Source organism: Calypte anna, chromosome 3 (genome assembly GCF_003957555.1).
Source record: "Calypte anna isolate BGI_N300 chromosome 3, bCalAnn1_v1.p, whole genome shotgun sequence".
Classification (NCBI taxonomy): domain Eukaryota; kingdom Metazoa; phylum Chordata; class Aves; order Apodiformes; family Trochilidae; genus Calypte; species Calypte anna.
The window spans coordinates 69,877,324-69,891,835 of NC_044246.1; the positions used below are offsets into that span (position 1 = coordinate 69,877,324).

The 14,512-nt window shown below is 46.8% G+C and overlaps 1 protein-coding gene across 1 annotated transcript in view; it reads left to right on the forward strand.

Annotated features, from left to right (window-relative positions):
* Window positions 1-10,345, forward strand: part of METTL24 (methyltransferase like 24) — a 48,474-nt gene extending 38,129 nt beyond the window's left edge. The window contains exon 5 of the mRNA XM_030447281.1: window positions 8,590-10,345. Within this exon, the coding sequence (XP_030303141.1) occupies window positions 8,590-8,904 (315 nt within the window). The 3' untranslated portion in view covers window positions 8,905-10,345. The remainder of the gene's footprint in view (window positions 1-8,589) is intronic.
* The last annotated feature ends 4,167 nt before the right edge of the window (window positions 10,346-14,512 follow it).

Here is a 14,512-nt window from a genome sequence, read left to right on the forward strand (position 1 = left end):
AGCTGCGCTCAATTCCCAGCACAGTTTGGTGCACGAATATACCATTCCACCTCCTTTTTGACAGCAGCAGTGTACCACTATTTCTGTGTTAAAGAGTTGAATTCAATAGAGCCTGGCACTCACTGCAGACACCGTGGAGTCACCACTGGTATCCTGCTGCTTCTGCTGGTGCTGTGAGAATGCAGAATGCAGTCACTCCTGGTTCCCTCCTCCCACTGAAACTGGAGGTTGGGGGGAGGCTGGGGAACCTGCCCTGCTTCAAAGGTGGTACCAGATGCAGGGCACGTGCTCAGGCTTATGTTCTTATTCTTATCCTGCTCTGTGCCAATAACTCCAGTTTCAGCACAGGGCTATGAATTGGCACAGTTTTAATGCAGTTAAGGTGCTGGATATCTACTCAGGATGGTGATCCATGACATGACACTGGTTTTATGAGAATTCAGAGCAAACCCCTTTCCATAAGGATCTTGGTCTTTTTCTGCTACCCGTCTTTCTCAGAATTTCCAGAGAGTAAATGTCATTAACAAGCTCTTCAGATAAATTCCCTGTTTAGAGCACTTAAGAGATGTGTAAAAATTCCCCACATTTGTCTCTAGCAGCCTGTTCTTCCCCACTTTCCCGACTCCACTGTTGTCGATTTCTTTTCATTACAATTGGCGTTCCCATGCTTGAATAGTTTCACCTTACTGTCTGAATCCTTTCTGATGTCATCTTTCATCTGACAGCAGTTTAAGGTGTCCCTCTTTATCCCTCCAAATCCACAGGTCACAGCCTCTACACTTCCCGTCCCAGATGAAATCTGAGAGTCGCGCAAGGAGTTCCTTATCCATATTTTCAGAAACACACTGCTTTCCTCCTGCTACCATTGCAAGCAAATATCATGGCAGACAGGCAAACCATGAAGCAGAAGAGAGGCAGGTTGGCACCTTGAATCAGAAACTGAGAGAAACAAATAGATCCCCCTGAAGGGGTCCCATCTTAAAGGGCTTTACGGTGCACTGGCTAATGCAGATGGGAACCACGTCCTCCACCAGATTTAATTAGAGCTGTTGAGTTATACTGGAGCCATGTGTCAGTCTGCGAGAGATGCCCTTTAAGATGTAGCCAGCTCTTTTTGGAAGTGGGACTCTGAGCCTTCTCTTCAATTATTCTTATTTTGCAGGCCTCTGTGGACACTGTATTAATAAAAAACTATAGCAGGTCTTGCAGCCAGAATGCTGATGATGATGTACAACTATTTTACGGTAGCCTAAATCCTGTTTTTCTTGCACAGGTCTTGCTCCTTGGGGCTTTGGGGTAAATTGCTGCTTAATTATTTGCCTTCTTAATGCAAACCTCCTGCGCTGACTGCCCCCTCGTCCCCTCCTCATGTGTTTGTCTTGTTGCTGTTGGCTATCACCTTTAGCAAGATCAGGACAACGTGACCTTATGTAAACACAGAGCTGGGTCCCTCTGTCCTTGCTTGGTGCTGGAGCAGCACAGACTGCAAATGTTTGTTCCCCTTTAATGAAGAGACTTGAGGGTCCAGTGTACAGCATTTCTCCTTTTGAGTAAACATCCGTTCCCACAGGCATCCAGCTGAGTCTGGCAGAGAAGATCAAAAGCAGAGAAATGAAAGGATTTTCCCTCTTTGCAGGGGGAGCAGGCAGCAGGACATCTCCTGTGAGATTAGATGGCTGAGTGCGCTCTTTGCAAAGCAACTCCTGCGCTCAGCCAGGGCTGCGTGCGGAGCTGCTGCTCTTCCAGCCTGGGCTCCTGGATGCTGATGGAATACACGCAATATTTTAAAAGTCTGCTAGCAGCATGGGCTTTGGTGAGCAGAGCTCCTGCTGCTGATCAGGCTGATAAATAATTTAAGATCAGGATTTCTGGAGCTCCCTTGTGGGATTTTTCTCATGTGAACAATCGAGCCATCAGGTTGAGGGACCTGGTGAGGAGATGATGTTTTCATCATTCTGCACAGCAGAAATGCAGCTGTGCAAACTGAAAAGCATTAACACAGTGCGAACAGGAGCTGGAACACTGTCTTTCTGAGCAGGGATGCACACTTGTGAGCTGCTGCCACTCTGCAGGTGAGGAGGTCACTTCTGGGGGGCTCAAGTCCTCACATTGGCTCTTCACTCTCTTTAGTCTGAGAAGGCATCACTTAGGGTGCTCAGCTAGCTGTGAGGTGCTGATTGCTTGGTCTGGAGACCAGTCTTGTTTTAAAGAGGTGGGAGACCAAGATCTTTGATGCTCAGAATTTGTGTGAGGGGAAGGTCCACTCCCTCAGTGTTGTCTACATGTAGTGCTGGCCTGTCCCATACTAAGGCCTTGCTGATCCTGTTCTCTGGGCTGCTGTACAGGAGCCTTGGTCTTGCAGGGTAAAAAGTTAGACAAGATGGTAAACACAGCACATCTAGCTTTAGGGTCATTATAGCTTAATGCTATAATGCTAGCTTAATGCTAGCTAAACCCATCAAACCTGTCTGAAAATCAGTTCAGGCTTGAGGACATGTGCATTTCACGGTCAGAAGACGATTAAATGAGTGAGCTACCATCTCTAGCTGGTCCAGTGCCCAACGTGAGTTAAGATGGGAAGATGCCAAGAACTAATCCCGCAGTGAAGAAAGATGTACATGATGACAAGAAGGCCACAGGTGAAACATTGCAGCCTTCTGAACAAATGCAGTCAAGGAGAAAAGATTTCAGGTTGTGCTGATCTCCTGAGAAGTCAGATGGTAGCTGTTTGTCCAGAGATTATTTTGTCTTCTGGTAAAGTAGCATTGAAAAATATCTCCTGACAGCTAAAAGGCCTCTTCTTATTTGCCTGTCCACTGCTGCAAGTGACATGGCTTAACTGGGCTGGACTGGAGAAGTAGGGCTGATACGAGCCTGCAGAGAGAAATTGATTCCAGATGGAGAGAGTATGTGGGAAATATCTTGGCATCAGAGACCAAGGGAAGAAGGGGGAGGATCCGGGTCATCCCCACACCTGGACTCTGCATCTATGAGAGGGACTCAGGATTCCCACATGGTCCTCACTGGGAGCAGTCCCCAGTGGGGACAGCACAGGTGGGATGCTCATAGTGCTCCTGAGCAATCTGCTGAGATTGATGCTTCCTGTGTGCGGTGGGCTTTCTGGATGGGTATGTTTGTCCTTTTGGGTTGTTACTGCTTCTGGGAAGCTGTCTCTATACTGGCAACTGGCTGCCAGAGGAAGTTAAATAAGTTTTCTCAATATGATTTTGAAACATTTTCTCCAGCCTAAGTGGTAAACATAAAATGACTTAATATCCTGCCCCTGCTGTGCAGTGCTTTCATGGAAGCACAGCACTGAAACTAGGAGAAAAAAGACTTCACTATCACTTGCAAGGCTGTGGAGGATAATCAGTGAAAGCAGAGGAACAAAGCCTGTTTGCATTCACTGGCTTTTTTTGTTTTGGTGGTGTGTATGTTGTATAAGTGGCTTCACCTGGACAGTTGCCCTTTACTGTAAAAAAAGACTAAAGACCATGTAGGCACCCAGCTGTACAAACCAGCTTTGTGGCTTTGATGCCTCAAGCAGATACTTGAAGCTGTGCCCAATCTGTCACTTTGGGAGTGAATAATCTCCAGTGATACATTTGCCCCAGAGTAATTTTGAAGTTGGCCATGCCAGACCATCATGGAGGGGGATGTAAATGTGAGTAGGAAGGAAAGGAGGTAGTTTGAAGGAGAAGTACTGCTGTTTGGAGCCGTACATGACTGTAAACAAGTAGTGACTGACTTTTCTCCTGATTTTAGTAGCTGTGTTGCTCAGACTGTACCCACAGTCCCCATCTCCCTGCCAGATGCCTCAGGGAGAGCCAGGATGGTTCCCAGTCCCACTGATGGCAGGGAGCATGGGGAGAGGCAGTCACAAGCTGCTGGGAGAGTAAATTGCTATTAGGCTACGTGGCATCCTGTCTGTGGCATCCTGTCTGCCATCAATTACAGCTTCGGCTTGGAATAAAAGGGAATGAAAGGAGACTTAACATCCAAAGGGTTGCCTGCTGGTGAGGAGGGGCTGGATGCATTTTGGAAGGAATGAAAAGTGAGGGAAGTATCATGCTGAAAGGTTACAGATGGGAAAAGAAGGAAGCTATGTTTTAAGAAAAACTACACACAGGAACCTGTTTGTTACATGCAAAGTCATGTGCTATCAAAATATGAATTAGACAGCTTTTCCTAGAGTTTTGTCTGCTGAAAATAGAGAACTTTACTGAGGTGGAAGGGGGAAAAACTGATGCATAAGCAAGCAGAGTTCATCCTGCTGTACAGCTGGTGTTAAAATTGTAACTTGGTGTTGGGGAGCTGGAACACAGGGTCATTTCTCACAGCCTCTAATCCTGGTTCAGGAGGACAGGGTGGTTCTGAGCTGTTGCTCTTCTGCTCCCAAGTGTCACCACGGAGCTGCTCCCATGGAAAGGGAGGGATCTGTACCACATTTGCCATTTTTCACCTTTCCTGGCTGCTGCTTTCCCGTGCTGAGTTCATGCTGGAAGTAATACAGCTATATTGCTTCCTCCAGCTACTCACTCTCAATTGACTCTTCTCCACGGGGAGCTTTAAATGGTGCCCATGGAGCAGCTCAGGGCCTGAAATCCTGGTTAACCCTGGTATTTCAGAAATGATCAGGGCAAATGGAGCTCTGATCTCTGCTTTTGGAAATGATGCAAGGTTGTACCAAATCATTGCCTTAAAAAGTAGAAATGAGCCTTCATATATTACATATTAACCTTTGCTAACTAAGACACATCCTTTTTCAGGTGTCCTATATGCTTGGTTGTGCATGAGGAAAGGTTTTTTTTTATTTTATTCTCTGAGTGTAACTGCTGCTATGCTTTTCCAAGGGAGATAAATGCTGAGAAAACATTTTAAAATCCACATTTTTAACTTTTCTCTGATAACCTAGTTAGCTTGTGGAAGATAAGGGGAATCATCCTGAGTCTGCAAGTGCTCAAAGCCAGCAGGCAATCGACTGCTGTCCTTTACCTTCAGGAACTGTAGATCTTTGCCCTCCAGGATATACTTTCAGCAGCAGACTCCAGCTGTGCTCCCAATTGAATTAGAGCTCTGAATAGATAGATTTGTCCACTAATCCTTTCATTGGCACTTTGAATCAAGGCATCTGGAAGGTGGTAGTGCATTTCTTATCAGTAGTGTGCTGCTTATCACTGAGGGTAAATATCTCCTGAGCACAGTATAATCATCACAAAACTTGCTTTAGTGTTAGGTTGTTATTTGTTCAGATACTCTGACAGCAGCTGTTCTGCTGTTTATTTTACCCTGTCCGTGGCATAAAATGGAGACTCCGGGTTGAGGTGGACCCCTTGCTTGAAGGGCTGTCACAGGAGTTGATGTGTAGGGTTGGATATCTGCCTCCCTCTGGATCTCTGAGCAGTGCAGGCAATGAAGAGCATCTGGTTTCTGTATGCAGCACATCCCACCAGCCTTGTGTTTCTTCCCTGGTCATTTTAGTATGCGTTTAAGCAATTACTGCAGTAACTTGTTTGATCCTATGGAAACATTGGTTAGCAGCCTCTTTTTGGATCAATTTAGCAATACAGTGCAGAGCATGCAGAGTGCCTGCTGAGCAGCCAGAGCAGCATTTAGTGGTACAAGAGAAAAACAAACCTGAATGATGACTGGAAGCATTACCATGGGAAAAAATGTCCTACTGTTGCTATAAAGGAAGATAATGGGAAAACAAAAGCAAACACTTGGAAATCTTTCTTGCCTCTCTTAAAAAAACTGAAAATTTAAAAATTTGTCTCCTTTCAAAGTTGCAGAAACCTCCCAAAGATAAAAATCTGTGGTTTCTGAAGTGTGGCATCATGGGCCTGTGGCGACTGCATGTTTATGCAATCAAAACTAGCTACAAAATTGCCTTTCAGGTAGAGCTGTGAGTTGATATCTGAAAAATAAGTAACCTATTTAAATGTATAAAGGGAAACAAGTGAGCTCAACCATGAAGTAATTCTCAGCTGAAATGTCATGAGCAGCAACATTTGCATTCAGCCTCCCCTTGAACCCAAAGCAGAGCTATGTTAAACTGTTTCACTGACCCACGTATGGACAGACTGACAGGCTCTTTGTTGCAGGGTCAAGTTAGGAAATACCAGAGCTAAGGTTGTCTGTGCAACCTTCCTCTCCTCTCCCCATGTGGACGTGCTACAATACAGGCTTTAATTCCATAATCCCTCAGTCGTTTTCCACTGGCCCCCTGCCTCCCTCTGTGTGGAGGAGGCACAATGCCTCCTTAATGAGCAGATAGGCAGTGTCTTTGCTTGTCATTATTCAGCCTGTGACCGTGGACCTCATTCAAGTCCCACTCTCCAAGTCCTGCCCTGAAAACAGTGTTTCATTTTCAGCTCTTTCACAGCCTGTCCCGGTAAAGTCTGACAGTCCCTTCATGGGCACAGCCCTTTCACCGTGCAGCAAGAGTTCGATGGTTAATACCCTTGTTTTATAGCTAGAGATGACAAACAGCAAGCATTTAACACCTTCTGGTTCTTGCCATCCCATGCCCATCTGTGGCACCAGAGCATAGCCCCTAAGGAGGGTTGACATGACTGTGAGTGTTCTACACCTCAGCAGATCAGCCCTAGGTCCCTCTGGTCTGCCGTATGGAAAATAAGGGAAGGGAGGCACAACCACCCCACTGGAAACTAGGGTATGGCCAGGCCCTCCAGGGCAGCTGCCTTGCATAGGGTCCTCAGATCTCAATCCTACCCAGTCCCATTCTGATGCTTCACTCTGCCATGGGCAGCTTCCACTAGACCAGGCTGCTCGAAGCCCCATCCAACCTGGCCTTGGACACTTCCAGGGAGGGGGCATCCACAACTTCTCTATCTTTTGACATGGGGTTTTGGTCTCTAATCATAGGCTCAAGATGAGGAGTGTGGCAAGACATGAGGCAGCCTCTCTTCTCTCAACTACATCTGTCTACCAAAGTGGACATGTGGAAGTGTCTCCATACAGAAGTGGACAGCCAAATTATTCACAGTCCTGGCCCTGCTCCCTAGGCTTTTACGTATAAATACCCTTCATTAGTCATTTATGGGTGAAGTTGAGGATTCAGCAGCATTTCCCTTAGCCAAGGCACAGTGACAGAAGCAGCCATGTGAGACCCCTGACAGCTCACCTCACCCAAACCCTGCCATGGGCTGTGGTTTCAGTGCACAGCCCCTACGAAGCAGAGCTCCCAGGCAGAGGATTTCTCAGGGTCCATGAGGATCTTGGGCATGGCCTGATGCTGGTGAGGCATCCTGGGATGGCACAGCTTAGGAAAGCAGTTTCTTTGGCAATGCCTTTGTACCACCTACCCATATTTCTGTCCTGTGCTTTTTTCAACACTGCCTCAAGGGTCTGAGAAGTCTCTTGAGGAAGTCTGCTTTTTTTCTGTTGTTTGATTTTGGTTGGTTTTTTTGTTTTGTTTTGTTTGTTGATTTTGGTTTGTTTTTTAAGCTATTCTTGACTCTAAATGTTTCAGTTTTCACTTCAAACACATCTTGACCATACGCAGATGGGCAGCTGCAGTAGCTCAGGTGAAACAGGTACAGGCAAACTCTGCACTCAAAGGGAAAGTTTTCCCAGTTGGGCTCTGGAAAACACAGACCCTTGAGCTCTACAGCTTGTGAGCACTGTTGCCATCATAATTTTCTGTCAGGTGTGACACTGTGATAAAATGTTCTTTTTATTAAAGCATACAATTTCCTTCCCTCCAGCTAATCGTGAAGCGAAGTCAAAACTTCAGTTGTGTTGGGCTGTGAGAAGTTTTTTTGCTGAATATCTAACGGCCAAGTTAAATACTGGTTTAAAGTTGAAACAAGGCACTTGCTTATTAGTTGTATTTTTCTCCTCAAACAACTTCATGGCTTCTTTCCTGCTATCCTTCAGTCTTGGGAGGATCTGCCCTTGAAACTGTGCAGAGTCTTTGTGTAATTCTCCTTTGGGTTGGTCTCCCTCACTCATCAGCTGTAGCAATGTCTGCAAAAGCTTCATACAGCAGCTTGGCCATGGGTGGCTTGTGACCTGGACTGCTCATATTATTAATTTTGCTTGGCCTTCTCTTATACTTAAGTGTTGTATCCAGCTATGGCCTCTTTATGTGCCACACTGTCAAGTCTCAAACAGTCCTTTTGTGGGTGTAGCATCTGGCACATGAGGACCTTTCTCTCCTGTGGTACCAGTAATCACTGTCACAGGATTTTGTGCTGGAGAAATAAGGAACAGTAATGCCTTAATGTCTTTGTTCAGTGATGTGGGTTTCTTCTTTCCATGGCTTTAATGCCACCAGAAGATCTGTGAAGGAACGTGGTCCATGCATCAGATACCTTGGGGTACCAAGTATTTCAGACCAGAGACAGGAGGAGGGCTGTAAACAGGCAAGCCTGAAACTTTACTTACTGCCTGTGTTAGCCTTACAGTGTTCTGAGCCTTACAATGTTTTAGCTTTTCATAAAAAAGGAACTATATATAAGAACAACTTTGTGTAGTATAAAATGGACAAACCTGGCCTCAGAAATTATTGAGAATAACTGCAAAGCCTCTCATTTTCACATAGTAATGATATTTCTGTTGCAGATTGATGTCCTCAAGGCAGATGTGGAGAGTGCCGAGTGGAAGATTCTGGAAAACTTGATCCTGGAAGATGTTGTTGAGCAGATAGGACAGCTGGTTGTTGAGGTGCACGTCCACTGGCCTGGGTTTGAGGTCAGTGGCAATGACAGCACTGTGGTGCGGTACTGGTACAGTCTGCTCCGAGAACTGGAGTTGAAGGACTTCAGGCTTTTCCATACCTACAAAGACTTATCAAAGCCACAGATGTTTCTGAAAAAGGAAGCCTTCAATGCCAGTAGCTGTTACACACTGAGCTGGGTAAATACACGATGGAAATAACTGAAAGGAATTTATGATGTGTGACTGTGAGCCATCTGGCTCTGTAGCATTATTGAAAAGGACTTTGGCGTCACTGGCTAGAGCTGCTAAAATATGCAGACAGTGACTGCTAACAAAATGGTCTGGCTTTTATTTTTATATATTATGAAAAGAACTGGCATCAGGAGAAGATACATGGAGCAAATTTGTATAGTGGTGTCTTTGCCAGCGGGTACACTGTCTCAGAGGGCAGAGGCTTCTGTAAAGGTTTGTCTGGAGAGCTAACAGTGTGTGCTGGAGTGTGCCCATGTGGAGGACATGGCTCCAGGGCTGCCTCAGGATGCTCTGCTCACTGAGCTGCACTGATCCTTGCATGGGAAAGTGCTTGTGAGGAGGTGCCTTTCTCAGGAAGGAGCAAGTATTACTTCTTTGTAAAGCAAGCATCTTTTGATTTGCACCTTCTTTGGCCTTGTTTCCCATGGAACAAATTTTAGGCAAGCACAGTATATTCTCTCAACCCACTGGCAAATTTCAGCTGAATGTGGCAGAAATCACCACCAAACTACATTCCTAGCTGTTTGATGGAGCAGCTTCTGAGTGCTCTTACTTTGCCTCTTTGAGGCAGTCTGGCTGTAGGAAGCAAGTACAGTGCTTCTGACACCAGGAATGAACGGGACAGAGATATTCAGCTGCAGGAAGAGCTGTCCCCAGAGCTCACCCTCCTCACCTGCCAGAGCCTTCATCCACAGAAGACAGGGCTTCCCTAGTTCGTCTGCTCAGAGAATGGGTTGTTCTAAAATACTCTTGCAGTGGCTCCAGCAAATGTTTCCTCATCTAGCGAGATGCTTATTTAAAAGAGCTGAAAGTGAAACCTGGTCTTTTTTTTGTTCATTTTTTGTGGGGTTTAGTTGAATGTTTGGCTGTGAGCCTTCTTGGATTTCTGATGCTTCCACACCACTGCCCTATCCTGGCTGCCTTTTCCTGACACAAGCAGGCCAGCCCCTGGCTCTGCACCAGTGGTGATGGAGGCAGTGGCACAGGCAGGTGTCTGCTCTGCAGCTGTGCTGGGGCTCTGCAGCCCGGGGTGGCTTGACTGCCACTCCCAGGAGGCAGCTTTGGCCATTCCCTAAGGAGCTAAGACAAGGTGAAAGCTAAAATATATATAGCAGGTTAGTGGTTTTTTCTTCCTCTAAAATAATTTTTACATTAAACTTTGTATTAAAATGCAAGATGACACCACTTCCATTGTCTTTGATGATGCCTTTGTAACAGCCTTTGGTTTCTGGGGCTGGAGTAGGTGATCTTTAAATGTCTCTTCCAACCTAAACGATGCTGTAATTCTGACTTCTGCAGGGCTCAGAAGGGTTCCTCCCCTTGGTGTGCCTCAGCCCAGCCTTGTGTTTTTAATAAAGTCCATCTCTGTCCCCATGTTGATCCTTCTCTTGTAATTCTGGCATTTCTCTCTTGTCTTTTATATCTCCCTTTCATTTTTCACCCTCTCTGCTGCCTCAGCTCCCTCATCCTCCTGAAGGGCCCTGTGATACACCCACAGGATCTCAGCAAGCAGCCAGAGATGGAAACAAAAGAACAGGAGCTCTTCCTTCCAGCCAGGTGAGCCAGATTTCTCCCGGTGCCATTTCTTCACCTCACAAGTGGATTCAGCCCTTCCCCAGGCTTTGCCTCAAGCCAGTCATCTCTTTCCTCCTCTCCCACCTCTCTGTGGCTGCTGGACCTGCCCAGGTCCCAGCACCTGCCTCCCATCTGGACCTGCAGAGTCCATTGTGGGGTTTGAAACTGCTTCAGTTAGTCTGACTTTGAGCATCCATGTTGGCCACAGGGATTGGGCTGCTTTGGAAGAGGCAGAAAAATACCCTCCCTGCTTTGATGGTGAAGGACAAGGGTGAGGTGGTGGTGGAAACTGGGGGGATTTTAATCTCTTCAGTGAAAGCCAGCTCTGGGCCCTTGTGCATTCAGGTTGTGCATTCTGGTTTTGTACAGAGAGTCTCTGATTTACTGCCTCCACATTTTATTTTCCTTTTTAAAAGGAAAAGAAAAAGGAAACCAAATCCATTTAGTTCTTTAGTTACACTAGGATTTTTTGAAGTGTAGCTTAATTCTAAGGGGTCTTACTATGGGCTTCTGCACATCACATGCCTCATTTAGGGTAGAAGGAAGATGGTGCAGCCACACCAGGACTACTGACCAGCTGATAATCCCAGCTGTGCCTGTGTACTTAAAGCAAGCCCTGCTTAATTATTGAGAACCCTGGCATAACTTTGTCTCAGACCATCTGGGACTCTCCCAGAGGATTCCTAGACACAGCCATGGAGTTATCTTGGCCAAGGACAGCTTGGATGCAGGCACCCTGTTTGGGAAGCTTAAAGAGCTTTGTAAATAGATATACATGTCCAGGCCATCTTTTTGTTTGCCCTACTAGGACTGTGGAATACATCCTGGCATCATTTTATTTTCTGGTACAAGTGTAGCTTCTCCTTCTGCTCCTGCATCCCACCTGGATCAGGGGCTGAAGGGCTTTGCGGTCACCCAGAGAAGGATGCACATCACCTGCTCAGCTCTGATGCCCTCAAAATCAAGATGATTGCTGCTGTGCTGAATTCTCCATGTCCAAGGCACTGGGCAAAGCACTTCACACAGGGCTATGTTGCATATTGCTGTCCCTGAGCCTGGTAATACCTATCCAAGGGAACCACAGTCTCTGACAGTGTTGTGCCTTCCCCATGACAGCCATGCTTGCTGCAAACTCTCCCACATTAACTATGGAAGCTGCTCAACAATGCAGGGCCACGAGGAGATAGGTTAATATGCAAGAGGGTGCTAGGATTCCCTAAGCTGATATCTAGCTTGCTGAAACTCTCATGCTTGCTGCACTGTAGAATGGCACAACTCCCATTTTTCAAATAATGGGGTGGCAAAAGCCCAGCTGCCAGCCCTGATTTGGGGGCCGCACCAAGAGAAGTGTGGCCAGCAGGTGATTCTCCCTCTCTGCTCTCATGAGACCCCACCTGGAGTGCTGTGTCCACTTCTGGAGCCCCTATTACAAGAAAGACATGGATGTGCTGGAGTGTGTCCAGAGAAGGGCCACAAGGATGATCAGAGGGCTGGAGCACCTCTCCTATGAGGACAGACTGAGAGAGTTTGGGTTATTCAGTCTGGAGAGGAAAAGGCTCTGAGGAGACCTTATTGAAGCGTCCCAGTATCTGAAGGGGGCCAACAAGAAAGCTGTTGGACTTTTTTAGGATGTCAGGCAGTGGCAGGACTAGAGGGAATAGATACAAACTAGAGGAGGGTATATTTAGATTGAAAGTTAGAAAGTAGTTCTTTACTATGAGGGTGGTGAGACACTGGCACAGGTTGCCCAGAGGTGGTGGAAGCCCCATCCCTGGAAGTTGCTATGGCCAGGCTGGATGGGGCTCTGAGCAACCTGATCTAGAGGGAGGTGTCCCTGCCCAAGGCAAGGGGGTTAGAACTTGAGGAACTTAGTTACTTCCAACCTTGAAAATTCTATGATTCTATGGTTTATTAATAAAAAGCATAAAAATACAGGCCCAAGTACTGCACAGTGTTTTTTCCTCCTGATTAGATTAACTAGCCTAGTAGCTTATTATAAAATGTTTAAGAAACCATTAGACAGAGGTTAAAACAATTATGTGAGCTTTTTCAGATGCCCTGAAGCTTTTTCAGTATTGCCCTGAAGAAAAAACGGCGATGTATACGTAAATTATAGAAATGGAGTAGAGGGTCATCCTGGTTATTCTTTGCCTAAGGGTTTAGTAAACCCTCAACTAATCTCTTGCTCAGGATTGCCAGCTAGTGTCAGGAACAATTCAGTCTGTAGCAAATAGATCTTTTGGAAGAAAGGATTTCAATAACTACGGTAATTTTTAAGGAAACCTTATCTCAGAGATGAGATAGATAAAGACCATTTGTCATTCTGGAGGCACTTATGTGATATTATGGGAGAAAATGAACAGCTCTTCTTTCGCACACACTTTGTGCCTTTCTACTTAGCATCCCTTAAAGCAGAGTTACAGCCTTCCTTTCTCAGGCCTTGCTTTTGCACCCTTACCTCTTTAATTGATGTCTTTTGCCTGAAGACTCTTAAATGAATTCTGTTCCCATCTCCTCATGGCTGAGCTGACAGGTAGGTGTGCAGAGGCACAAGCTGGTGCTGGCTGACTGCCACAGAGGACAGGGACACCAGGGCAGGGGTAAATGTGTGTCCACCCACTGCCATACCCAGGCATGATCAGCCCCTACCTGCTGCAGGATCCCTGCCATACACCTTGCTCAGGTGGTATCTCCAGCCCCTTCTGGATAGTGCTAGGAGAGAAAAGCAGGATCCAGGACTACTGGTATCCACAGGCTCTTGCTGATTCAGCCAGAGCTGAAAATCCACGAGTCAAAGTCCCCCAGACTTAACGCTATGTGCTGGCTCTCAACCAAACCAGCTATGATGAGGACATTGGCACAGATTTGGCACCCATGTTTGAGCCTGCCTTGCTCCTGTAGAATTGCTCCTTGTGGGGAGCATTGGCACTGCCCAGGAGCAGCTCTGGAGGAGAGGGGACAGCTACAGAGGGCATGAAGCAGGCTGAGAGCTTGTTGTGATCATCTCCCTGCCAGGAGCCCTACAGCGTCCACATGGCAACGTCCACATCTCTTCCCAGACCAGACCTTCACAGAAACACTGATAGCTGACCCCTTCAAGTAGAGAGCACACCATTAAAACCAGTAGGGGCAGGGTATTGTCCTGTTATAGCCACAGCCTGGAGACTGGTGGCTTCTGTGGCCATGCTTGGGCAGAAGGAAAGGGCTCCTGTCCTGTCCTGGCATTGCTGAAATATTCCTGAGTGCCTGGTCTGGGCAGCATCTCCTGCAGACAGTGCACTAAAACCTTTTTTTCCTTCTGGTTAGTCTGAGAGAAAGAGGACTCCTCAGAGGGCCCTGCTTTCCGCAGCATCTGCAAAAGAAAGTGAGACTCATTCTTCAAACTCCTACTGCCAAGAGCAGCACAGGAAGGTTCCCAGCACAAATCCAGGCGGGGAAGGAGCACAGGGACCAAATCATTCCAAATCATCAGGTGTCTGCTGGCAAGCGTATGTCTTGGGACTGACCCTCCACCAACATGCTCAGCAATATGCCTGCACAGGAGGTCATTGCAGAAGAGTGGCCTGTCCCCTTCCCCAGACTGTGTAAGCTGTGTATGCCATCACCCAGATGCATAGCTCAGTGTCACAATTATGCGTATTGCCCAGCTCTGCTCTCCTCCCAGGCTCCTGGCCCACAGTACCCAGGTACATTGGGTGGTGCTCTCTCCTCCAGAGAAGTCAGCCCATTGCCTTCAGCCAGGAGCTGGGTACAACCCAGCCCAGAAGCCTCCTTACTTCCTACATCTCAGGTCACTGATGGTGGCTGCAGCCAGTGCCAACCCCAGCAAATAAGGCCACAGCAGCCAGGTACTGTTCCTCAAGTGGAGTTGTTTGACACCTCCACCAGGAGATGTTTCAGCTGGATATAAAATGGTTCTTTGTAGAGATAACTGGCATGTAGCAGCAGTTTTATTCACATGGATCTTTCTGTGAGGATAATGCATTTCCCTTTCAGAGAG